A 25,709-nucleotide genomic window follows, 5' to 3' on the forward strand; every position below is an offset into this window, starting at 1 on the left:
AAAAGCGCAGACGTCTCTTTCGCAAATCCTACGTAGGTGGAACAGGGCGCGTTGTGGGAGAGAGAGAGAGAGAGAGAGAGAGAGAGAGAGAGAGAGAGAGAGAGAGAGAGAGAGAGAGAGAGAGAGAGAGAGAGAAGAAGAAGAGAAGGGGAGGGGGAAAGGTTGATAGGTTTGTGCGCGGGTCCCTCGTGCAGGCTGCGCTCCTCCTGGGTGCTATTTGACAATTCCTGCCTCTGCCATTGGTCAGTGTTGGATCAGATGGTTGTATTTCCTTCTGGCCCTCACTGGCACCTCGCCATCCCCCCTCAGCTAAAACCCAATCTCGGCTATACTACTAATAGGCGCGGCGCTCGGACTATAAAACACAACAAATCATAAACCCGGCGGAGCAGCAGCGGCCGCGCGCGCCTCCCTCCCGATGAGTTCCTATTTCGTGAACTCCACCTTCCCCGTCACTCTGGCCAGCGGGCAGGAGTCCTTCCTGGGCCAGCTGCCGCTCTACTCTTCTGGCTATGCGGACCCGCTGCGACACTACCCCGCGCCTTATGGGCCGGGACCGGGCCAGGACAAGGGCTTTGCGACATCCTCCTATTACCCACCAGCCGGCGGCGGCTATGGCCGGGCGGCGCCCTGCGACTATGGGCCGGCGCCTGCCTTCTACCGGGAGAAGGACGCGGCCTGCGCCCTCTCCGGCGCTGATGAGCCTCCCCCGTTCCATCCTGAGCCGCGCAAGTCCGACTGCGCACAGGACAAGAGCGTGTTTGGAGAGACCGAGGAACAGAAGTGCTCCACGCCTGTCTACCCGTGGATGCAGCGCATGAATTCGTGTAACAGTGAGTGAGACTTCCCTCTGTCCCGCGCGCGGCCGGGGTAGGGTAGGGGGCAAGCAGAGAGGCATAACTAATGAGTGTCACCCCCCCATTCTCCCACTAGGAACTAGGTGGGCAGCTCAGCAGATAGGGCAAGATTGGGCCCCTGACTCTAGATCAGTTCTCTTGACCTCAGAAGTTGCAAAGTTTGCAAAGTCCCAGCTGCACAGCAAGGCGGGGGGGCTGGGGGGTCGGGGGGAGTAAGTGGGCTCTCCGAAAGAGTCAGGCTGGGATTGCTGGTCACGAAGAGGACAGGATACTTAGTCTCTGGGTTTGCTTTCCTCTATGCCCTCTCCCTCTCTTATCCAGATCTTCTGGGTCCCCGCACCCAAAGACCACTCCATTAAAAACAAGAGTGCGTCATGAAAGGGGGGAGGGGTGGCATGACGCCTGCAAGGGCAAGTTTACTGGGTCCTGGATTGTATTTCCCTGGGGCTGGGGGTGGGGGACTGGGGAGCGCTGAGACACCAGAAAGAGACAGTAGTCTGAGGAAGGAGGAATAATAAGAGGAGGCAAGCGGAGGGAGTGAGAGGGGCAAGCCGGCGCCTGGGTCTCAGGTTGGATTATTTGTCGGCTTCAAGTCCCAATTGATGTCCATTAGCAGGACATGAAAGTGAGGAGCTGTTAATGCGGACTATGGATCGATCCACGTCATTATGGATTAAGGGCCAGAATCTATCGTCGAGTAGGGCAGGGAGAACTGGACGGGTAGAAAGGAAAGGAAAGAAAAGATACAGCTAGTAGGAGACACACCTGGCCAGCCCCTCCCCCTAAGCTCAGGTGGGAGTTCAACTGCCCCTCCCCTCCCCCACTAAAGTCTAGACTGAAAGAAAGAATTGGCCTAAGAGTCCGAGAGGGAATCTGGAGGGGGCGCTGGAGGAATGGGAAAGGGGTACCCAGGAATGGGCGAGGAGAAAGACAACTCCAGACGGCCTAGCATTACGTTTGAGGGCCAAGTGGGGGAGGGGCTGAGGGAGTTGATGCGCTGACCCCAGGGCCTCAGTTTCTCCTCTTTGTGTAACAGGTTCCTCTTTTGGGCCCAGCGGTCGGCGAGGCCGCCAGACCTACACACGCTACCAGACTCTGGAGCTGGAGAAAGAATTTCACTACAATCGCTACCTGACCCGCCGGCGGCGCATCGAGATCGCGCACGCCCTGTGCCTGACCGAGCGGCAGATCAAGATCTGGTTTCAGAACCGGCGCATGAAGTGGAAAAAAGAGAGCAAACTGCTCAGTGCGTCTCAGCTCAGTGCGGAGGAGGAGGAAGAGAAACCAGCCGAGTGAAGGTGCTGCAAAGGGAGGGGGGACGCGAAGGAAGAGGCCTGTGGGGGAAATCGAGGGCACCCGAAAGCCTCAGAAGGTTCTGCGGTCGGGGGAGAGTCTGGGGACTTGCTCTCCAGCGCAAGACGGGCGGGGCCCAGCGCTCTACTGGACACCCCCTTCCGCAGAGCTCTTCCCCGGCGCTTGGAGGTTGCCCACCCAGCACCCCAGCGCCTCCTCCCTCCCTGAAGAGCCCACTTTGGCCTCATCAGCCTCCCTGGTGAGAACTGAGAATTGGACTCACTTGCTGTCTCCTGGAAGCAGAGCAACATGCTCTTGTCCTTGTCGGGTCTCACTTTGTCCATGTCCCCCGTGCACGGTTCAATGGTAGATTCGCTGTCCCCCTCAGCAGGGACTTGAAAGACTCCCTGACCCCAGACTTGTCTCTCCTACCCCCTCCCCCAAAGTCACTGGAAGGAGCACATACTACCTAGAAGTAAGAAGAGGAGCCTCAGAAGAAAACAAAGTTCTATTTTATTAATTTTCTATGTGTTGTGTTTGTAGTCTTGTCTTAGCTCTGGACGTGAAATACTTCGGTAATAATATTAATATTATTAATAATGATCATGATGATGATGATGATAATAATAATAATAATAAAGATGTGAAAACTCGCAGCTCGATCACATCCAATCTTTCCCTGCCATTTTTTCCCCCTCCATAGCTTTCAGCGGCCCTGTCACCCCTGAGCCTGAAAGGCAAAGGCAAGAATCATGGTTGAGGGGGGAGGTCCCAGGGCCTTCCCAACTGCCAGACTCAATTCGGAAGTTAATGTTGAGGTAAAAGCAGGAGCTAAAAGCAGAGGCCAGCGGTTGGTCCTCCCAGGCCTCAGCGTTGGTTGTGCCTCCCTGATGCTAAATTCACAATTGCTTCTTCCATTCAGACTTGAGGGATGGAGGAAGCCTTTCCCCTCTTGTTCTCTAAGTTTGCCTTGGTTGTGAGACTCTGGAGGGATGCCACTTGAGGCCTCCTTGCCCAGAGCCTTTGGAGAGACCTAGCGCAAGGCGGGTCTGGGCGCCTCAGCAGGGTTTTTTTTCCCCCCCTGTCCTCTGCGAGCCAAGGCCCCTGGCCTTTTGGCCCGCCCACATGCCTGTCTCTGCCGGTCTTGGCCCTCGGCTCCCTGGCCTATTGCTCTGGAGACTGAAAAATGAGGCCCCTGGGCATCTCTCCACAGCTTGTCTACAGGCTCCAGGGTGCCCCTTCTCATATTAAGTAGGACCTCAGTGGCAAGGAAGAGAAGGAGATCCTGGGAGCAGAAGGCTGCAAGGGCCCGGCTTTATTTTGCTCTTCTTCGGAGACCTGAGGGCAGGGGGCCAGGTGCATTTAGTCCGGTCTTCTTAACCGAAAATGGCTCTTTTTTCTCTCTACTCCCAACCTCACCCAAGCCGCAAGCTGCAGGCACCGTTTTCTTCTCTCTCTCTCTCTCTCTCTCTCTCTCTCTCTCTTCTATCTCTTCTCTCTCTTATTTTTAAAGAAAATAGTCGCCTGGCAGAAGAGGCCCAGCTGCGGAGACCTCTGGCCGCCCAGTGAGCTCAGCAAGGGGCCGCTGGTCTTCCGAACCCCTTCCCAGGGAAGGCGGTAAAGCCCATGAGTGAATTCTCCAACTATCAGCCACCGCCACACAAGCCTTCGAATCCGGCCTCCGAAGGCGATAGCTGGCATCTGGCGAGATTGTTAAGGGGATCTGTTTTATCCCCAAACTCCCCTATAAGAGTTACTACCCAAACTCATACCACCTAGGCGTTGCCGCTCTATTCTTTGCCGGGCTGTGTTCCTCTTTTAGGGTCCCTGTTCAGCTCTGTTCCTAGGCCTAGGCTAAAATCAGAGGTCAGAAGGAAAACTTCAAATTTCCCAGGGGCCCAGGAGAACGAAGAGCTTCCCTGCCTCTTCCAGCCTCTCGCCCAGCCCTGCGGCTCTCTGGTGGTGTAGACCCACCAGCGAAGCCTCGCCAGGAAGCTGGTCTGGCTGAGCTAACGGAGATAACTCATAGTTTTTCACACATAACTTCTAACTCTTCCCCCCCCACCCTACTTCCTTACTCAACTTGGGGACTGGCAAAGCTTAAAGGGGGAAAAGTCAGGCAACTAAATCTTTGATCATATTATCCAGAGTTAAAATAATAATAATAATAAGGATGATAATACTAATAATGTCAGAAAGGACATAAATAGAGGAAATAACTGCACCCTAACAAAATGGGCAAAAGACTCAAATCCATCTTCCTAAAGGTTCAACCCTGGGGGTGAGCTGCGGAGGCCGGGATTTCTTTCTTGCTTGGCGGTAGCACAGAGCCAGCAAGGAGCCTGCCGTCGCCACCGCCGCCGCCATGGCGGCCTGCGGTCCATGCTCCCGTCAATCGCCGGGAGGTGGCGCGCTCAGCTCAGAGGCCAACGCCAACCTTCTCCCTGTTTCTCCCCCTCTTCTCTTTCTCTCCCCCCCTCGGAGGCTCGCATTGAATCGGCCCTAACGATTCTCCGATCGTCATTATTTGTAACCATAGAGCATGAATTACCTCTTGAGGTCATCAGCGAGAATTTACGACTGGTCAACAAAAGCACGTGATTCCCTAACGCCCCCCCCCATCCCCCTTCCAACCCCCCCCCCCATATTTGGCCGCATACATAGCAAAACGAAGTACAGTGCATCGCTATAATTCATTAATACATCATAAATCGTGAAGCACAGGGTTATAACGACCACGATCCACAAATCAAGCCCTCCAAAATCACCCAAATGAGCTCGTACTTTGTAAACTCCTTCTCGGGGCGTTATCCAAATGGCCCGGACTATCAGTTGCTAAATTATGGCAGTGGCAGCTCTCTGAGCGGCTCTTACAGGGATCCCGCTGCCATGCACACCGGCTCTTACGGCTACAATTACAATGGGATGGATCTCAGCGTCAACCGCTCCTCGGCCTCCTCCAGCCACTTTGGGGCGGTGGGCGAGAGCTCGCGCGCCTTCCCGGCATCAGCCCAGGAGCCCCGCTTCAGGCAGGCGACGTCTAGCTGCTCCCTGTCCTCGCCCGAGTCCCTGCCCTGCACCAACGGCGACAGCCACGGCGCCAAGCCCTCTGCTTCGTCCCCTTCCGACCAGGCGACCCCAGCAAGCTCCAGCGCCAATTTCACCGAAATAGACGAGGCCAGCGCGTCCTCCGAGCCTGAGGAAGCGGCAAGCCAGCTAAGCAGTCCGAGCCTGGCTCGGGCACAGCCAGAGCCCATGGCCACCTCTACAGCCGCGCCCGAGGGGCAGGCTCCGCAGATATTCCCCTGGATGAGGAAGCTTCACATCAGCCACGGTAATTCTCTCTCTCTCTCTCTCTCTCTCTCTCTCTCTCTCTCTCTCTCTCTCTTTTTGTCCTCTCGGCATCCCTGCCCTGTGCTGGGGGTGGGGGGCAAGGAAAGCCTGGCTTTGCCTCAAATATAGATTCCTTTTTCTTTTCCCACCAAGAGGGAGAAGGGTCCGAAAGGGTCCCCACAGCTCCATGGATAGAGTCAAACGGGGTCTTTTGCTAAGGGTGGGCATTTTTACAAAAACAATTTGTTGCCACGCTTGGCTTAGGCTTTATTTACCCAGCCAGCCACCGGGTTTAGGATGAAAGATGGGATTTGTGTATTGTGGGGAAGGGTCCCGTTTATTCCTGAAATTCTGAGACTACTGGTAGCAAAGAGGGGAACGGGCTGTAAACGGAGCGTTCTAGGGCAAAAGTGCAGCGGCTCTCCGCCCCCAAAGGGGGAGAGCAGCCGCCTGAACCGAGCCTAGGGTGAGGCACTGGGAAGGAGAAAGAGACAAAGCCGGGAGCATTCACTGTCATGAGAAGTGGGGGCTGCTGGACAAGGGGACGAAGAAATAGAGGCTGCATAGGGCATCTGGAGTGAGGAGGATTGGAGCTGAGGTGAGCTGGGTGCTGGGGACGCCTGGGTCCTGCTCCCCGCCCCCTCCCACTCAGTGCCCCCTCCTTTAACCGGAATAACATTGCCTCCGGGCGCCCCTCTAACTGCTCTAGATATGACTGGGCCAGATGGAAAAAGGGCCCGGACCGCGTATACTCGCTACCAGACCCTGGAGCTGGAGAAGGAATTCCACTTCAATCGCTACCTGACCCGGCGGCGACGTATCGAGATCGCCCATGCGCTTTGCCTGTCCGAGCGTCAGATCAAAATCTGGTTCCAGAACCGTCGCATGAAGTGGAAGAAAGACAACAAACTGAAAAGTATGAGCCTGGCTACAGCCGGCAGCGCCTTCCAACCATGAGCCCACCCGGAGGAGCCCTGGGCGGCCCAAGAGCCCGCACCACCCCCAGCCCGAACCTCCCAATGCTCCCTGGCGCTGCCCGCTGGGGACCTGTTCCCTGGAGCCTGTCTCGCCCCAGCCTTGTGTTACAGTTTTTCGTTTGGTCTTAGGTCTTCTCATGGCTCCCTCTCTCCTGGACTGGTTATCTTGTTATTATTGTTAATAATAATAATTATTATTTCCCCTCCATGCTCCCCACTTTCCCTTGGCTCGCCCCAAATTGCCAGTGTTTCTGAATGTCCTTGTATCTGTGGTTGCATTCCTTTCCCCAGGAAAAAGAAAAGAAAAAGAAATTCGCATGTTCGATGTGACTTCCCTTCCCTGTCTGTGTTCTAACTTATTTATAAAAAGGATGATGACTGTATTTTGAGTTTCAGCTGGAAACTTCCATAAGGGGCAGCAGTTGAGGGTTGGGTAGTGCTGGGCCCAGCTGAGCTGGCCTGGAAAATGGAGTCCATAGCTGTGTCTCTTTCCACCCACCCCATCTTTCTTCAGCCCTCACTCCCTAGGCTTGGGTCTCTTAGTGGCTTGTTCCTGGGGTGGGGAAGGGGGCCAGGGAAGGACCAAAGTGTGGCTATTGGGAAGAGGGGAGGAAAAGAGTGAGAGTTAAGCTCCTGCTGCCTGGTAGGCCCCACAAGGCCTAGTCTGGGAGTGCGTGCAAACGGAAATAATCCTCAGTGTAAATTGTTAAAAACGTCGTGTGATTTTCCTCTGTGAATCTGTGGGTCTGCCTAGAAGACCCAAAGCTTGTAAATATGGGGGTAGTCTGGGTCAGGCCAATCACTTCCTCTCCTACCCATTTCGCTTTCAAGACCATTTGTAGTGAGCCAGTGGATGCCGAGCTCCGTGTGAAGTCTGTCTTTGCCAGGCCTGTCTTGGTGATTAGCTTTTGGTATGTTTGTAGCTTTCCTTGAAGTCAAATAAATGCCCCCCCCAACTCCTTTGCTCTCCCACTTGTCTTTTCTCCGAGGGTCTGCCTCTTTCATCATTGGGCACAACCTAGCCCAAGACCATCTTCAGTAAATCTAGAGCACAAGGAAGGGAAAATAGGATGCTCACCAGAAATCCCTCAGAGCCACTGTCTAAGTCCTTGGCTTGGCCACTGATGGTTGGGCCATGAGACAAGGCTTCATGCCTAGGGAACTGAGTGGTCCAGGAGCTTTATGTGGGCCTTAGCTGGACTTCATCCTGACTTCCCATCAGCTGGATTGGGAAGCCTCTGGAAAATGCTCCAGGAAGAGTAGTTTGGGCCTAAGTTCTAAGCAGGAAAGTTCCTAGTCTTTGAGACTGGTAAAGGCCTGTCCACATGCCTGATCCAAACTCCTGATCCAAAGTTCTGCCTCCCACTAAGGGGGAAAAAAAATCAGCTCAGTTTCAACGGTTTCTCATCACACTTGGCCTTCTCTGCAGTTTTTAGGGGGTCTTCCTCTCCAGGGGTCCTGGCTGACCTTCCCCTCTTGGCTAGGGCTCCTTCTGAAAGACCCCTGGTTCCTCCCTCCAGCCTGGTTCAGGACCAGGGCCCAGTCTTCTTCCATCCAGTTCAAGCCTCCACCCTGAGCATAGAGTCAAGTCTGGACACTTACCCGGTCAATCCCTTCCAGCTGGGCCCAACTTCTTACAGGACCTGGGTGGGGAGGGGAGGAGGGGGAGCCGATGATGAGGAGATGGTGAGGGTCTTGGAGGCTGTATTGGGCTTCCCTTCCCTCTCACCCCATGACTTTGTCCCCCTTTGCCGAAAGCAAACTACCCCAAAAGTCGCTATGACATTTAGATGTCAAATGGATAGGGGTTTTATCTCGAAGTTAGATCGTAAAAATCGCCGAGAAGTCAGACAGATACCCCTCACTGGCTCGAGAAAGTCACGTGAGGTCCATAAAGTTAGTTTTATGGTTTTGGGGAGTTGACACCGCGCGGTATATTTCACATTCTCCAGAATGTTAAGTGACACTTTAACTGCTCACTGTGGTGGGGAAGGGGGCAGAGGTAGGTGAGCGCTCTTCCAGCTTAGAGCAGTCGGGGAAAGCCCAGGAAGACAGTAGCCTCAGCCCAGGCCCAGCGCTCCACAGTAAGTCGCTTCCTGCTTTCAATTTCTCCCCTTGCAGTTTGGGGCTTGGGAAGGGAGTAGATAATTTGTTTCCTGTAGGACTGTAGAATGATACAATTTAACAGTTATTATTATTATTATTATTATTTTCCATAATCAGTTCTGAGGAATGGGGTGCCTGAAGTGAGGGCTCAGTTCTGTAAGGCTTCAATTGATAGGAGGGGTCTGGTGTTTATTTACAGGAGCACCAGGTTCTGTGGAGAAAGGGGGTCTTGTGGGGACCATAGGGGGCATGAACTGAACTGCTGGAATAAAGGTTGTATGAGGGGGTGGTGGTGGTTCACTGCAAGCTTTCCTCAGATAGATCTCTCCTAACCCCCAGGAAAGAAACTTTATGAGATTCGTTTGTCTGGGGGTGTGTTGAGGGGCACCCGGCAGGCACTTTTACCTGGATTTGTTTGAGTGGAAGGACTGGGGAAGACAGTAGCTGTGGGCTACTTTATCCTAGAAAGATCTCTGGATTTTGGGTGTCTGTTCCCCATAAAGAGCAGCCCTCCGCCTTCTCTATGGTCCCCGCCCCAGGGTTATCTAGAATGTGGGAGCTCAGTGTTTTTACACTAAACTCCAGCCTGTTGGTGTCAAATTGATTTCTTTCGCTGGTCTCTAAGAAGGAGCTTGAGGCAAAAAAAACCCGAGAAGCTGACAGAACTGGGGGGTTAGGGGGGGGGGGGTGGGCCGGGCGGCTGTTTCATAGTTTTAGGTTCCAAACCTAATTCTCCTTCCCGACCAGGGGTGTGAAAGAAGAGAGCCTCTGTCCAGGTCTGGAGGACATAGGTATGTCTAACTAGCCCATCACAGATACAACTTGCCCACGAACATAGATTCCCCAAAGAGACTAAGGTAGTGTCTTTTCCTTTTCCTTGCCTTTCCCATCCGGATTGTGAACGCTCTCCTCTCTCTTTGTTTTGTTAACACCGGCAAACCAGAGGGATTCCCGAATTTGTCCGCCTCCATGGGAACCTTGTTTTCTAAGGAAAAGTCACCCTTTTCCTCAAAGGTGGATCAAATGGATGTGTCTCCCCAGTGCCTTTAATTAAGATCTCTGGGGCCCAGTGACTCTGGTGGTCCTGGTTGACCGCAAACTCATGGTTTCTGGGTTCACCAGCTCTGGTGGATAATTCCTAAGATAGAGCTTGGCATATTGAAGGGCTTGTGATCTCTGACGAAGAAGGGCCATGCAGGGGAGAGCGATGATGTTCCCCTCTTCTTGTTCTGCCCTTTACTCTTCTCTCTCTCTCTCTCTTTGTAAGCTCATGCCCAAGTTATAGAAGAACCCCAGTGAGCTTTAGGATCACTGAGGGCTTGGGATCCTTGCCCTGGCTTGAAAATGCATCTCCCTAAGAACGATGGACATTTACACCCCTTGTAAAGGACACTCTTTTCCACTCCCAAAGGATCAAAGGATGCCAGCAGCACTTAAAATATGAATGCGCTATGGAGGTTTGGCTTCTGAAGGCTTCAAAGCAGTTGAAAGAAGTGCAAAGGAGGCATGCATGCGACAGAAGCAGAGTCCAACCTGGGGGTTCCCAGGGACTCCGTTTTCCTAATTTGTTCCTGGCCTTACTCTATCTTGCTTTCCAGATCCTTCTTAGTATCTTGAAATGCCAAATAGCTAGGTTTCTCCCTGAAAGATGTCCCCCCCCCTACCCCCGCCTCCCAGGTTGCATGTCAGTTTTGTAAGCTGATAGAACATTCCAGACTGACAGCATATTTGGAGCATATTTGAATTGATTTTTTTTATTCAGAATGGCAAAGAGCCATCCTGGGCACAGATGCATACATTTCCTTCAGAGATAAACCCCTTGGAAGGTCTCTCAATGACTCTAGGCAAATCTGAAGGAAAAAACTCTAGTGGGCTTTCTTTTCCTTCAGCTTAGCTTGTCTGGAGTAACTCTTTACTGGGCAAACTGGGGAAGAGGATGAGGCTCATGGAAGTGCTAAGAATGTTCCTTGCCCTGGACTTGTGTTGCCTCAGCCCTCCTCCCTTCCTCCTCTTTTCTTCTTCTTCCTTTATTTTCTCCTCCATTTCCCTCATTCTTTTTCCTCTCTCCCACCCTCCTGCCTCTCTCCAGTTTCTCTCTGAAAATGCTGCTTTACTGCCCCAGATTTCTTTTCTCTCTCCTCTCCTACAGTTTCCTCTCCCCACATACCTAGGCCTCAACTTCTGAGCCACAACCCAAGCCAATACCCTCTAGCCAAAGCATCTGCCCCAGGGGAAGAGCCCAGCCTGGCCACCACTTGGAGGACAATTTGATTTTGTTTTCTTTTATTTGATTGTTTGTTTTGTTTTGTTTCTCTGTGGCCACGGGGATGGGAGGAAGTATGAAGAAGTGTAAACAGGAAAAGCTGGCCTGGCCTGGAGTTCCAAGTGCCCATATTTCATCAGCTTCCTTTCCATAACTGCAGCAGCGGGGACACTTAACCCTTCCCTGGCTGGGAGAGGTTCTTCTCTCAGGGAAGGAGAGGGCAGAACCAGAGATCCAACAGCCACTTTCTTTTCCTGCCCACTTCTTTTAGCCCTGTGTTCTGGATGCTGGGACAGGAGCCAAGGATTTCAAAGCAAAGAAAAAGGCAAATTCAAAACAAAAAGAAAAAGATACGTGCCCAAATTCAGTCTCTTCCAAGGACTGCTCTCCTTGAACACAAGCACCCCAGCCTGGAATCTACAAGGCCAACTTGAGAAGACCAGGCTAATAAGAGTCTCCCTTCCCCCATTTTTTTATTTTATTTTATTTTATTTTTTTTAGGAGTAGACACTACTGGTCACTTTATTCATTTTTGGAGGTTTTTAGAGTAATTGGATTTTGAGGCTGGGATCTGCCCACAGCAGGGTTTATCGATTGCAGCATCGCAGTTACACATCCATATTAATTAACCCAGACACCACATGGAAAACTGAGCTGTTTGGGAAGGGGGAGGGGAGCAGTGGGGGCCCTTTAAGGAGAATGGCCATTTCTCCCTGAGTATCCCTGAGGCCCAGATAGGAGATAGGAGAGTTGCTTTCCACAAGAATCCTGTGACCCTCCCAAGCTCAAAGTCCCTGGACTTCAGCAAGGGTAAGCCAGGCTTGGTTGCTGCAACTGGACTCCCTCAAAATCTCCTAGAGGTTGAGTAGATACCTCTTAAATGTCCCTTCCTTATTTAGGCTTGTCTTCCCAGCCCTCTGATGCTGTCTCTGGTGGGGGTTCCCCAAACCATCTTTTTAGAGGTGATATTGGCACCTTCCTTTTAGCTTCCCGAAGGTAGAAGCTCTCTGGTGGTTTTCAGGATTGTTTTGAGTGGTCATCTTAGTGTCCCATTTGTTGTTGGTGGTAGTGATGGTGCTGTGGCCTTCCCTTTCCTTCTATCCTTCTCTCCAAAAAGTGATTAAAATCTGTTAAAGGATTTAATTAAGAGAGTTAAATGAAAAGGAAGGAGGCGCAAATGAGTTGGGGGAAAAAACCCACACCAAAGCTATTCTCAACGATTAAATCGCCATTTTAACAATATAATGGAGTTTGCATCCTGAAAGGGGAAATCAACGCTCATATCTCATCAATAATTCATAGAGTCCGGGATCACGCAGAGGTCAGCAGACGGGGGGGGGGGGGGGCGGCTGCGTGCGCCGGGCTACATGGGGCTCCAAGCCTCTGCCGCATACATTACCCCGCTGCCGGCCACACTACCACATTAGCCACTTGCAGGATCTGCGGGGGCGGGGGGGGGATGCCGACAGGTTTAGGTGATCTTTCCTCCTTCCTTTAAGGCTAATTCATTGAGAATTCATTGAGTTAGGAGCTCCAAGTGGAAGTGGTGGTGGTGGTTTAAAGTCCTGGATAGGATCAAATTTCGGGTAATCTAGGAGCCTGTAGGCCTGAACATAGCACCCACCCCTCAAATTTTACTTTCTCTCCTTCTCTCGGTCTTTCCTTTACACCTTAAGTTCCTCCCTTCCGGTTTCCTCTCTCTCTTAATTTCCTTTGAGAAAGGAAGATGTACCCTTGAGAAGCACCTTGCAGCATCTTGCCCTTGGCAAAGGCTGTGCTTTTGCCTTGTTCTTTAAAGGACTGGGGCCCGATTGCAAGACTGCACGTGGCTGCAGGTTGCCTTGAGGCCTTGGAGCTCAGCGGCTGGGACTGGTTGCAGCAGCAAGCTATGGTTTTACATCCCAGTGGGGTAAGATGATTCATTTATCGAGGAATAATTCTTAGGCCCGAAGCTGGCTTGTCTAACCTCCAGATAACCCGCCTCCTTCGACCCCTAAGTGGAAAGGGGGGGCAGGCAGCATGGCACCAAAGCCGCTTAGCAGACCAGTGGAGGAACAATGACAGCGTTTAAGAAGGTCCCAAAGCTCTTGGGAGCTTTGGAGTTACTTTATTCGCCTATTTTTTTTTCTTTTTTCTCTCTACTCCTCCTTTCTCTCTTTCTTTCCTCCCTTTCCTTTCTCCTTCTTGCTTAATGTCTCCCAAGGACCCCATGGAAGGAGAAATGAAACCGTTTTCTGCAACAGATAGGAACCTCAGAGGCAGTATTTGGGTAGGTGGGAAACCGAAAGCCTCTGGTCCGCTGCGGTGACTGCGGCGCTGGCCGGGAGACAGAGGCTGTAACTTCCCGGATCTGCCAGTAGAGTCCGCCTTAGACCAAGTTCACAGGCAGGCTGGGGTCTCCGAGCCGCCAGCAAGCGACTGCTCAAGGTGGCCCTGCGCCGGCTGGGTCTGCATTGTCGGGACCTAGCTCTCCCTCCATCCCTTAGGGCACGGTAGACTCCTCCGATCCCAGGAAAGTTGTGTTTCAAGCTCTTTCCAGTCTTCGTCTTAGAAACCACGTTTCTTCGCGTCAGCCCACTCTGCGGTTCCCATAGGCCCCTCTCTCACCATCTGCGGCCTCACTCTTTCAGTCAACCAAAGAGACCTATGAAAATGCAAGAAGTAGGGGTCCGTACTCCCCCACGCAGGAGTTAGTTAATAACCTAAAACTCTTTCCCTAGGTCTAAGGTTCTTTTTTGGGGCTGGGGTGTACAAAGTGGCCAAAGGGGAAGAGGACAAGGAAGGCGTTTTGCTCTTTGGTTTCTGAAGTACTCAAAACCGAACGAGACCCTGGGCAGTGAGGCCAGTGTTATTGCCGGAGGGGTCGCAAAGTTGGAGGGTCAAAAGTTTACGTGCATGCGTGATCCGGGCGGCCCAGGCATCTAGCGGCGGGGGCGGGGTGGGAGAGGGGGAGGGGGCTGAGTATGTGAAGAGAGAAGAGAGAGCTTAGGATGCTGGAGGTAAGGCGAGTGGGCTTAAAGATGTGAGGGATGCAGGCAGCGGTAGGGGGATAGGGGAAAGGCAGATATCTGGTGAAGGGGAAACTGAGGAAGGGAGAAACTAATTTTACAAAAGCTGAATTAGTAAGGCTGCTAGGGGAGAGCTGCACAAAAGACAGCGCTCCGGGGCGTGGCGAATCCTCTACGCAATTTTCTCTCCCAAAGATAACCTTTGAGTCACCATATAAAATTTAATTAAAACCTACCCAGCCGCACACATTAAAAAAAAAATCTAATTACCCACACGTCCTTGCAGGACGTTTGGCAGGGCCAAAAGAAGGCTTCCAAGGTGAAGAAGGCGCGATTCTTGCCAGCATCAGCCCCACCCTGCTTACCCTAAAGGGGCTAAACTGCAGGCTCCTCCTCTTCCAAGGATGTCCCCAGTTTTCCCAAACTCTTAGGTCCTTGATTATTTGAAGGTAGCTGACTTTGGGCCAGTACTAGAGATTTTTAAAAATTCTCAATTCTTTCCTTTAAATCGTCATGCTTAAGAACTAGGACATTGAAAGGTAGTTTGTTCTCTCATCCCCCCCCTCCAAGCCTCTACTTGGATGTTCATCCCTCTCTCCCTCTTTGAAAAAGGGAGGGCAAGCGTGATGGAAAAACACCTAATGGTCCCTTGGAGATCTTTGTACCTGAAGTTGAAACTGGCGACCTGAAATGAACCTTCAGTCTGTGCATTAAGCTTAGTTCATAAGTAAAATGCTTCCTAGAGACCGTGATTATAGCAACCAGGCGCATACCTATTTTGGGTCTTTAAATGACTGCTGCATTATGAAATGTCATCACATTCTTTTCTAAGTATTTGCTACAGGAGGTGCACTGTGGGTGTTGGTCCTTCTGCTATGGACATAACCTGGACCCTTCTGTAAAGATGACTTTTGAAATACAGTCAAAGAGGCGGGGGGGGGGAGGTTAATAGCAAGTTTCAAGTCAAATTAACCCCAGGGTCCCCCACCCCTACTAAAAGGTGTATGGAATTCTACTTTAATTTAGTCCTCAAGTGAAATTCTCTGGGGAAGGGGGTGCCCAGAGAGGCATTCTTGGGTCCTGAGGAGTAGAGGTCACAGATTCAACTGAAGAATCCATTTAAAAAAAAAATCTTTTCTGTTTGACTTCCTCTTAGTTATCATTTGCCTTCATCTCAGAAGAAAACATTGACACATTTAGAACTCTGAAATAGACTCCCCGGAGGGGGTCCAAGGTCCCCAGGCTAAAAAGATCCGAAGAAGGGAAGGGTGACTTCTGCCATCCCAGACCAAATTGTTGGCATCCTTGGAGGATATTTCCCCAGCCCATGTGTACCGGAGGGCACCATTCCCGCCAGCACCCACCTTAGGCTTGGGTCCTGACCTTGGTGGAAGGGGAGTCATCTAGTCTACCTCAGCCAGTCTACTGGGGGCCAGAGAAAAGGAGAGATAGAAGTCATCCCACCAGCTGTTTCAAACCTCGGGTCTTTCTGACGGCAATGGAGAAAGGCACGGGAGTTGCTGGATGAATGAGAGCCTGTGTCCTTTAAACAAGACACAGCAAAATGTTTTGTTTTTAGGGACAATTAATAGGCACCCAAAGCCAGCTCCTCAAGCTCCCAGCCTTGGTCAGTGTGGTATAGCCCCGCTCCTCCTCCGGCCTCTCTCTCTCTTGCTTTCCTGAATGGGTTCTGCTGTGGATTAAACACCCCTCCCAGAGAGGTGGAAAAGTCATTTCTGGGACTTTGGGGCCTCCAGAGGTTTTTGTTGTTGTTGTTGTTGTTTGTTTTGTTTTGTTTTTTGGCAGAACAGCAAATAAAGTGGCCGAAGAGGGAAGGTAACAGGGATGCAGGCACAGGCATTCAAGGGAAACTCTTGGCTGAGGCCTGCTTTTTAAGGGTTCAGATGCCCAGTGACACACAGTGCCGGCATAGTTAGTGCTTGGGGCCCCAGAAGGGTTCCCTGCACGGTGATCACATGCTCTTGCTCTTAGTCCTGGGAACTGGATCTGACAAAAATATAGGAATGATGGAAAAATCAAAACAGAGGCGGAGCAACTTTTATCACATTCGAATGGAGACTTTTTTGGGGGGGTGGGGGTCGGGGGAAGAGAAAAGTTGAGCTGGAGAGGGTTAGCTGAATCAAATTCCTGCTCTGTCATTTTTCTCCCAAGTAATGACCTGCGCAAAATTCAATATGACCGAGCGAACTGCGTGAGCATATTATAGCAACCGCCTGCTCGTGGGGGAGGCCCGGAGAGGGGTGAACCGCAGGTCACGGCGTCTAAAAATTATTAAAATGTTCGAAAGCCTCGTGACGCGCCTAGCTGTTTAACAAAGACTGCCAAAGTATGAGATTAACACGAAAACTTGCGCTTCAAAAACAAAAACACACCAAAAAAAAAAAAAAAAAAAAAAAGTCTTTTTCCGGCCTCCGTGGGGGCCTTGTGGTTCCTCTGGCCGCAGCCATGGTGGTTCGGTTTTCCGGACACACAATAGTGGACAGGAGCGAGCTCAGCTGTTGCTCAGCCGGCCTTGGCGGGTCGGCTAGGAGCAGGCGGGGAGCGGCTGGGGTGAGTACTCTCGCTGGTTCAGGCCCTTGCTTTGCTCAGCGCGTTTGGGGGTGCCCGGGCCTACTTGAGACTGGCCTCTGCCTGGCCTTTAGGTTCCTGTTCCTTTCTGCTCCCCTACCAACTCACTCAGAAAAGGCGGATGCTTTTTCTGGGCCCGGGGCAAGCCTGTGATGGCTGAGGAGGGGTGGGCTGGCAGCAGCGAGGGGTCACAGTAGCAACCTGTGGCTGCCAGGAGAAGGCCTTCAAAGAACTCGGGAGCACTAGAGAGGTGACACAGACCGTACAGAAGCCCCTGGCTCTGGGTATTTTTATTTTTATGCTTATTATTGTTGGCATTCTGGCCGTAGTGAGGTGAGGCTTGCCTGCCTCTAGCTGCGGTGAAACCTGTCCTGGGGGGGATTGCTGATAAATCCTGTCTTCTCATGGCTTTTACACGAGGAGAGTGGTGGCAGGTTCTCCAGTTCGCAGAATCGAAAATCTCACAGGTCGCACTCTATACTCAGCGTTGCCTGCTCTTTACCCCCATTCCTCTCTCTTGGTGTTCAGGAAACCTGGGCCACGTCTCTTGTTCCATGCAGATCAGCGAAGAGGCCTGGGGGCAGCCCAGATGCTTTGCCAAACTGCAGATAAGTTAGACCATTGTCGGAGAGCTGCTAGCTGAGCAGGACAGGCGGTGTGGGATAGGGGAGGGGCCTGGGCAGTTGGTGTGGGTCATGGAACCCCTGAACACCATTTGAGAAGACATAGTCCTGACTTGGTTTTATCTATGGATGGCCAAATTGAACAGCTGCGTTTGGGTCTGGCTTAGCTGGGAGAGCATGGGGTTAGACGCCAAATCCAGAGGCCAGCACTGTAACGCCTAGATAGATGAGGTTAAAAAGAACTGGGTCTCAGGACCCAGTGGCCTGCAGGTGGGAGCTCTCCTGCCTGCCTGCGAGGGTTCCTGGTGTGTGCTTGGGCGAGGCGGTTTGTCAGTTGTTTTGGCTTGTTGGCGTCTGTTCATGAAATTGACAGTGCTCTACTTTACTCAGTAAGGACAAAAGTATTTGCTAAGCCTAAGATCTGGGTGGGGAGGAAGAGTCTGCTGGACATAACTTGCCTTCACCTGGTCACAGCTCTCCGGGTCTTAGCTCCCCCCACCCACCACCCTCGTCCTTGTCCTCCTCGCTCAGCTTCTCATTTTCCAGTTTAGTAAATCAACAGTTACCGGGAACCTCATTCAGAAACTGCAAAATCCCACTTTGGCCTCACTGGCAGCAACCCAAGCAGGTGGATGGGCCCAGTTTGTGTGCCTCTAGGCAGAGGATCTCTGCCTAGGACTAAGAAGTGGGTATTGGGGGGTCCTTCTCACACCTCTTCCCCCATTCCAGGCCCCAGGAGGTATGGGGGGGCAGTGGTAGGTTGGGAGGGGCCTGCGCATCATCTGGCTCAACTTTTATGGTTCCCCGTTGCCCTTCATTCGGAAATGAACCGCCTTTGATCTTTTTCTCAGGTTGTAAACGGAATTGCCCATCATTAAATATGGGGGGGGGGCCATCTGCTTAGTCTCCCAGCATTTTTCTTCACAGCTGTTTCTCTCTCTCTTTACCATTCAATTTTTCCAAAAGGAGTTTTATTACACCCCCTTCACACCCAGCCTCATCTCCCTCCTCCCTTTGCTTTCGAAAAATATCTAGATGTGCGTTTGATCACAAACTAAAGGCTGTGGGGACAAGGGAGGAGCCGATTTGGGGTTTTGTTAAAAAAAAAAAGTCCTAGGGGGAGGGGAGGGGCTGAGGGCACCCAGAAAGGCCTGATTCTGATTTCAGGCAGCCTCAAGATGACCCTTCCTCCTTTTGTGCTTAGCTAATGTTTACATCTTATAATTCATGCGCCACCGAAGTCGCGAGGTGGCTGGCGGCCACTAGGTTAGAGTCTGTTGCAAACGGCTGCTTTTATTTTATTTTATTTTTTTGAATAGAGAGTAGAAAAACATTTTAATCCCAAGAACAGTCCCACAATGACCTTTTCTGCTCCTGGAGTTCAAAATTAAAACAAAACGAAATAAAATGAAAGCATTCAGACCACACCCAAAAGAAGAACGCACGGAAAGTAAGAGAACTGGAAATTTCCTGGGCCAAGAAGACCTGTCTGTCTTCTGTATATACCCTGTAGATCCGAATTTGTGTAAGGAATTTTGTGGTCACAAATTCGTATCTAGGGGAATATGTAGTTGACATAAACACTCCGCTCATTTTTTTCCCAGAAGAAACATAGATTATTTTCTAAGTGAGGACAATCGAGTGACTGGCTTCAAGAAGACTCCTTCTTTTTCTTTCTTTTCTTTTCTCAGCTGGTTAGGGAGAAATTTCATCTACCTGAGCTGTTCCCATGCCTGCCCTTAGAAGCTTGGGTCCTTATTCACTCAAGAGGTTAATACTACTGGTGCATTAAATTTTATTCTTAAGCCCAAATCTACCTATTTTCTATTTTGGGACCATAGGGCTTTATTGGAAATCATGGCGGGTCGCGGGTCGGGGGGGGGGCGGGGGGGATTGCTGTTGTTTACAGTGTAAAAGCAAAGGAAATTTGCTTTTCAAACAAATGCGGAGGCCGCTCTTTCGTTGGGTTCAGGACAGAACACCCCAGAAAATATGAGGTTGCCATGGGTGTGCTTGTGCGCGGTTGTTGGGGGTGTCACAGCTAGGGTTTCTTTTCTTGGTATCACAAAGGTGTGACATTATTTTCTGCCACACAGGCAGAGGCCGCGGCTTTAGCGGCAATTTGAACTCTCAGCGCCAGGGTTAGGACTGCTTCGATGACTCTGGAATTGGAATTAGCAAATTTCTATTCGACTTGCAGGTTTTTTTTTTTTTTTTTTTTTATTCCTGCTTCTATCTTGAGTGAGGGAAGTCAAGTCCTTTCTCCGACCTTGGGCCTTGTGGGTCAAAGGGAGGGAGTGGTTAGAAGAAGACAGACTAACGGACACAGCAAAGCTAATAATGCAGCTAAATGTGATTTGGAAAGCGAAAGAAGTCTCCCCGAATTAGTGCGTGAATTTCCTATCGATCCGCCCGCGGTTCCATTCATCTCTGACAAGTGCCTCCGCGCACCCGCCCTCTTGCTCCCGACGCCTCCTCACTCACCTCCTACCCCTCCTCATCTGGCTGCAGTGAGAAGCCCCAAGCTCAGCGTCCCCCTCTAACCTAGTGGGTGCCCCTTTCACGAAGGAGCCCCCTGGCCCGCCAATCACTTAACTCCCTTCACAGACACCCCCTGCCTGAGTTCCTTCTCAACCCGGGGAGGAGATGGGGCCCTGTGAAAAGCAGAGACCGGTTGGCAGAGGTGAGATAGGGCAGGGGGGAGCTACACCCGGAGCCCCAACTTCTGAGGGGGGATGCAGGGATTGTGCCCTGCCCAGCCCCACTAAAACAGGCCCTTTAGTCTTAATCTGCTCAAGCTTCCCCAGCTCTTCCGCTCTCTCCGCTGAGGAGAAAGCTAGGCGAGGAGGGGGTCGCCCCGCAGGAGCCCTATGTAAATCCTGGTGTTGGGTGGGTGGGGAGGGGGAGAGTAGGGGGAAATAAACCTATTTGGATGGAGTAGGGTCCGGGTGAGCAGATTTCCTTATCCGGGAATCGCAGCCCGGGTGGCCATTGGCTCGGAGGATCACGTGGGCCCCTAACTTTGTTCACTTGACAGTAAGTAGGAGGGCTTTCGGAAACAGGAAAACGAGTCAGGGGTCGGAATAAATTTTAGTATATTTTGTGGGCAATTCCCAGAAATTAATGGCTATGAGTTCCTTTTTGATCAACTCAAACTATGTCGACCCCAAGTTCCCTCCGTGCGAGGAGTATTCACAGAGCGATTACCTACCCAGCGACCACTCGCCCGGGTACTACGCCGGCGGCCAGAGGCGAGAGAGCGGCTTCCAGCCGGAGGCGGCCTTCGGGCGCCGTGCGCCGTGCACCGTGCAGCGCTACGCGGCCTGCCGGGACCCCGGGCCCCCGCCGCCTCCGCCGCCCCCACCGCCCCCGCCACCGCCCGGGCTGTCCCCTCGGGCTCCCGTGCAGCCACCAGCCGGGGCCCTCCTCCCGGAGCCCGGGCAACGCTGCGAGGCGGTCAGCAGCAGCCCCCCGCCGCCTCCCTGCGCCCAGAACCCCCTGCATCCCAGCCCGTCCCACTCTGCGTGCAAAGAGCCCGTCGTCTACCCCTGGATGCGCAAAGTTCACGTGAGCACGGGTGAGTGCGTGGGCACCCCTTCCCCTCCCACCCCCGGCGCTTTACAGTGAAGGGACCTCCGAGGCATGTGGGGGAGGGAGCTGGGGGAAGCCAATTGTCCCCGCTATAAACTCGCCATTGCCAGAGATTTACGGTCTCCTGTTTTCAGAGCCACATAATTACATCGCCCATAAATTTTTATGGCCTGGTGGGCCCTGCGCCTTTGAAGTCATCCTCTTCTTCATTCTCCCAGCGACTTTTTCGCCAGGGATATACAATCCCAGTGAAGTTGGAAGTTGGGGAGGGGTTTGGGAGGAGGGGAGGAGGAGGAGGAAGAGGAGGAGGAGGAGGAGGAGGAGGTGATAGTAATCCGTATTTAAACTGAGAGTTGAATCAACTTCCAGGATTCCATCGCCCCCCCCCCCGCCCCCGCATGTGGTTCCTTGGCTGGAGAAGTGGGCAAAAGTTTTCTAGGGAGAAGGCGCTGCTTGGAATCTGAGCAGTGAGGGTGGGGACTAAACCGAGGAAAGGTCTAGGACAACACCCCTCCTTCCTCCACCCTGCATTCTCCCACCCGGGGTCCTCAGGCCAAAGAGTGAGTTGAAAATCTTTCCAAGATTCCTCATAGTGCCCCCCTCCCCCAGGCAACAAGGACGACAGCCCAGCCCTCCAAAAGTTTCAGGCTTTTTTCTTCAGTGTGTCCCAAAGGTCTTCTTCCTTCCAAGATGAGGTAGTGGGACCTGGAGGCTAGGTGTTAACTAGAAGAAAAAGGAAAGAAAGAAAGAAAGAAAGAAAGAAAGAAAGAAAGAAAGAAAGAAAGAAAGAAAGGACTTTCCCTCCTCCCTTTCGGGGGGCAATAAAACTTTCTCTTTCTTCCTCTCTCTGTGTGTGTCCAGTAAACCCCAATTACGCCGGCGGGGAGCCCAAGCGCTCTCGGACCGCCTACACTCGCCAGCAGGTCTTGGAGCTGGAGAAAGAGTTTCACTACAATCGCTACCTGACGCGGCGCCGGAGGGTGGAGATCGCCCACGCGCTCTGCCTGTCCGAGCGCCAGATCAAGATCTGGTTCCAGAACCGGCGCATGAAGTGGAAAAAAGACCACAAGCTGCCAAACACGAAGATCCGCTCGGGTGGCACCGCGGGCGCAGCCGGAGGACCCCCTGGCCGGCCCAACGGAGGCCCCCCAGCGCTCTAGTGCCCTCCTCAAGCAGGAGCTCGAACCTGGGGGGGCGGGGGTGGGCAACGAGCACCTAAAGGGGATGCGGGGTATGGGGGGGGGGTCCCTGGGCTTGAGCCCAGAACAACAACAACAACAACAAAAAACCTATCTACCCTACCCCCACTTAATCTATAAAGAATAAACGCAGAGAAGGGGGGTGGGTAGGAAAGCCTTATTTATAGAAACGACATAGGGAGCCGGGTAAAGCCCTCCGGAAGCAAGATTCTCTTGCTTTCTTCCTTTAAAAAGAAGAAGAAGAAGAAGAAGAAGAAGAAGAAGAAGAAGAAGAAGAATAAGAAGAAGAAGAAGAAGAAGAAGAAGAAGGAAAAGAAAAAATGAAAGGAAGGAAGGAAGAAAAGAAGGAGGAAGAAAGGAAAAGACAGAAAGAGAAATGGAGGAGGCTGCTGCGCCTGGTTTTCAGCTTTGGTGAAGATGGATCCACGGTTCATCTTTAATCATGCCAGGCCTGGGCCCATCTGTCTTGTTTACTCTGTCGAGGAGAGGACGAGCTTCGGTGGCGACCATTACCTCGACACTCGGCTAACAAATGAGGCCGGGCTTGGCCGCTGCCGCCGCCGCCTCTGCTGCTGCCGCTGCTGGACCACAGCCTGGATTTTCTTTCTTTGTCCCTTACTCCTACACCCAGCGAATGCACCCTCTGACTGCCAGATAGCACAGTGTTTTGGCCACGGTAACAAACACACACATAACTTCCTTCCCTGTCTGTGCCCACTTTGGGGGTGTGTGTGTGACAGGGATGACTGCTCACTCCCTTCCACCACAGGCTTAGAAGAGGGACAGAAGGGAAAGCGATGGGTGGTCTTCATGTCGTGGGTTCCCCAATCTGAACCCAGGAAATACAAAAAAGAAATTGAGACGTCCAGGAAGGCCTTCTGCTAGAAGGGCCTGGCAGGGTGAGGGGCATTTGAGTTCTGGGAATTGGAAGTGTCTTCTGGTCAGTTCACAGTAGAGCATACAGCAGAGGCTTTCTCTTAGACTACAAATGAATGTGAAATTAGAAAATAAAATGTTGTGGGCCTCCGACTCTGGAAGGACAATGTTGCAGAGCCCGTTGTTATTATCGTTGCATCGTTTATTATTATTATTATTATTATTATTATTATTATTATTATTATTATTATTATTATTATTTTATGTCATGTGTGTGTCCTCTCTCCTGTTCTCTTTCTGACATTCCAAACCAGGCCCCGTCCTAACTCTGGGGCTGCCTGAGCCTAGAACTTTTTGTTGGTGTAAAAAAATCCGTGTCCTGTACAGAGTGACAACAGAAATAAATGTTTGGTTTCTCGTGACCATCACATTGTGTTTTTGTTGGAACGTTAATGTTAAAAATAAGAACAAGTGCCACCCAGTGTCCATGCTAAGCACCCTAGTGGGATGGCTTCACGAGGAAGTTTTGTTGTTGTTGTTTTGTTTTGTTTGTTTGGTTTTTTTTTTCCCCTCCAAAGGGGATTTCTACCTCAGAGGCTTCCAAATTGTGGTAACTGATTTGTTTTCCCTTTGCGGGGGGGGGGGGGGGTGTGGATGTGTTTTGTTTGAGGCTTTAAATTTTCCCCCTCCAGTCCAAAAATGAATCATAAGCACTGGGAGGGATGAGTCCAGCCCCCAATGGGGGTGTGCGTTATTGTAGGACACCAGAGGCTTAAGTAGGGCAAAGTCTTTCATAGCATGATTTATTTGTCATAAGCAAATAAAATGCAGTTAAGCTGTCTCCTTCTAGACAGAAGGCTCTTTGGTTATTAAAGTTCCGGAGAGGACTCCATGAGGCCGGCCTCTTTCCACCCCACATAAGAAGGTATCGCTTTCCTCTGAGGTGTTTAAGGCTTTAATGAGTCTAATTTTTTGCACAGATGTTTCTGGGTGTTTGCAGGTTTTCAGAGTATTTTTATATTACAAAGGAACTAGCTGGTGCCATAGCTCAAACCCTGACAAGCAAACAGATAATCAAGAAGACAAATGGCCTCTTTTGTGAAGCCCTGCTCCTGTATTAATTTTCATTTTCTTTCTCATAGAAAGTATTGAAAGTAAGGCTGGGGACCAAATAACTGTCTGTCTCTGAGATACCAGTCACCCCTAGAATTGTGTGGGGGAAGGGGAAGGGGTGCAGGTGATCCTCAGAAATCTCTGCCAGGTTTGGGTCACTTTTGTGCTGTACAGCCCAGAAGTTCTAAGGTCTGGAGTTCTAGTCTTGGGTTCCGTGGTCCAGTGATGACTCAAGGCGCAGCCAGGTTGCCTCCAAGAAGCTCCAGGCTCCACAATTAAAAATCGTCTCATTTTTTGGGTTTTGGGTTTTTTGTTGTTGTTGGTTGTTTTTTTTTGGGGGGGGGTCACATTTCTTCCCAGAAAATAAAGAACCAATCCCACCCACACGTTTGATTGTTGCTTATTTTGAATTTCTCTAGTTAGTCTGTAAGGGTAGCAGGAGTCTGAGTAGGCCAGAGAACCCCGTTGAACCAGTATCCCTAGGGCAGTAGAACTGCCCATTAAAATGAAACCTGAAGATTGGTTTAAAAAAAGAGAAAGAAAGGATGGATGGATGGAAAAAAAAGAAAGAAAGAGTAGCCCTGTGGACCTGGAGGAAGATGAGAGGGTTAGCTTTGTCTCCTCTGTGTGCTGTAACGTCGTGGCTGTAAAGAGCTAGGACAATCCTTAGTTGAGGGGGGAAAATAGTTCTTAAAAACCATAAGCCCCCACCCTGAATGTCTCTAAAGAATCAAATCAAAGCTGCTTCTTGGAAAGTATGAATAGAATCTTAAAAAAAAAAAAAGAAGAAGAAGAAGAAGAAGAGGAGGAGGAGGAGGAAGATTTCTATGGAGCTTAAAGTTCACAGCCATTCTGTGTAGACAAGAGCTAAGAAAAATGTGAGAATTATACAGAAAACCATTAATCACTTCTTTTCTTTAAATACGTACTCTCTCTCCTTTGTCATTATTCAACAGCAAATCTCCGCAGACCGGCTGTTGGGGGAAAAAAGTGTTAGCCGTCTCTCCCGGATCTGCAAGGGGGAAATTTTTTGGAACCATAAAGTTGAAAACTTTTTTCTCTCAGTTTTGGAAGAAGCCTTTCGTCATGAATGGGACCAGCGGAGCCCAGGCGAGAGCAGGCAAGAGGCACAGAAGGTAACAAAGCCCTGGCTTGGGCTGGCTTTTTTTTTTTTTTTTTTTTTTTAAATCATTTTTATGGGCTCTTTTCACAAGTAAAAGAGGGGGAAAAAAACACTCTCACCTCCTCTTTCTTTTTCAACTATCTGGGTTTTTTTGTTTAGTTTGTTTTTTGTTTTTTTATTTTAATGGCGGATTCTTAGGCAGGTTTGCTGCCTTTTATGATGACTGATGTTAGAGAGAGGCAGAGACAGAGACAGAGAAGAGAAGGCAAGAGGGGCCTGGACACCTGGAGAGTGTTTGAACTGGTTAGGACAGAGGTGTCAGGGTGCCTGAGAAACACCAGAGAAGGTTGTTTGTGAGGCTGTTCAGGCAGGCATGGGGAGAGCCTGGATGCGAGTGTGGGCGCCTGTATCTAGAAAGGTGCTCAGTGTGTTTCTGGAACTCTGATTGTCTACAGTGCTTCCTAGTGAGATGTGGTCACTGCAGCCTTCTGGAAAAAGATGGAATCCAGATCTTGAATGGAGTCCTCTAGCCTTCACGCTGGTCGAAATGGACTTGATTGGGTTTTTCTTCCTGTGTCTAGCTTGAGATTCCAGACAATCTGGACTCACTGAAAAAGAGGCGCTGCTCAGGGCCAGGTGCACGGGGACACAGAAATTCTCTTTTGCCCTGCCCCCCCCCCCCCAGCCCAGCCCAGCCCAGCCCACTCCTTGCTCAAGGCCTCCTGGAGGTTCAATGGTCAGTTTCCTTTCTTTTTGTT

The 25,709-nt window shown here is 51.1% G+C and overlaps 4 protein-coding genes across 8 annotated transcripts in view; all 4 read left to right on the forward strand.

Annotated features, from left to right (window-relative positions):
• The window catches only part of Hoxb3 (homeobox B3), a 55,168-nt gene that overhangs the window by 5,962 nt on the left and 23,497 nt on the right, over window positions 1-25,709 (forward strand). For 2 of the 5 annotated variants that reach the window (XM_051158383.1, XM_051158389.1), the window contains exons 1-2: window positions 16,246-16,408; window positions 24,785-24,964. The gene's annotated coding sequence lies outside the window, so the exon portion shown is untranslated. Of the gene's footprint in view, window positions 1-8,294; window positions 8,545-16,245; window positions 16,409-23,421; window positions 23,641-24,784; window positions 24,965-25,709 lie in introns of those variants that run through there. The other 3 variants (XM_051158384.1, XM_051158386.1, XM_051158385.1) reach the window with 3 other exon arrangements.
• Window positions 159-2,777, forward strand: Hoxb6 (homeobox B6). The gene is made up of 2 exons (XM_051158394.1): window positions 159-833; window positions 1,894-2,777. Exons 1-2 carry the CDS (start codon window positions 419-421, stop codon window positions 2,151-2,153), a joined length of 675 nt encoding a protein of 224 aa, XP_051014351.1. The 5' UTR covers window positions 159-418; the 3' UTR covers window positions 2,154-2,777.
• Hoxb5 (homeobox B5) lies at window positions 4,853-6,440 on the forward strand. The gene is made up of 2 exons (XM_051158390.1): window positions 4,853-5,484; window positions 6,193-6,440. The coding sequence occupies exons 1-2, from the start codon at window positions 4,923-4,925 to the stop codon at window positions 6,438-6,440; spliced, it is 810 nt and encodes a 269-aa protein (XP_051014347.1). The 5' UTR covers window positions 4,853-4,922.
• Window positions 19,957-21,832, forward strand: Hoxb4 (homeobox B4). The gene is made up of 2 exons (XM_051158391.1): window positions 19,957-20,626; window positions 21,502-21,832. The coding sequence occupies exons 1-2, from the start codon at window positions 20,173-20,175 to the stop codon at window positions 21,798-21,800; spliced, it is 753 nt and encodes a 250-aa protein (XP_051014348.1). The 5' UTR covers window positions 19,957-20,172; the 3' UTR covers window positions 21,801-21,832.

This window comes from Acomys russatus, chromosome 16 (genome assembly GCF_903995435.1).
Source record: "Acomys russatus chromosome 16, mAcoRus1.1, whole genome shotgun sequence".
Classification (NCBI taxonomy): Eukaryota; Metazoa; Chordata; class Mammalia; order Rodentia; family Muridae; genus Acomys; species Acomys russatus.

Bases quoted from the DNA above. Each gene is read 5' to 3' on its own strand.
- Hoxb4 (XM_051158391.1), top strand. From the start codon at position 20,173: ATGGCTATGAGTTCCTTTTTGATCAACTCAAACTATGTCGACCCCAAG. The intron at 20,627-21,501 runs GTGAGTGCGTGG...GTGTGTGTCCAG, and splicing joins CAAAGTTCACGTGAGCACGG to TAAACCCCAATTACGCCGGC.
- Hoxb5 (XM_051158390.1), top strand. From the start codon at position 4,923: ATGAGCTCGTACTTTGTAAACTCCTTCTCGGGGCGTTATCCAAATGGC. The intron at 5,485-6,192 runs GTAATTCTCTCT...TAACTGCTCTAG, and splicing joins GAAGCTTCACATCAGCCACG to ATATGACTGGGCCAGATGGA.
- Hoxb6 (XM_051158394.1), top strand. From the start codon at position 419: ATGAGTTCCTATTTCGTGAACTCCACCTTCCCCGTCACTCTGGCCAGC. The intron at 834-1,893 runs GTGAGTGAGACT...TTTGTGTAACAG, and splicing joins GCGCATGAATTCGTGTAACA to GTTCCTCTTTTGGGCCCAGC.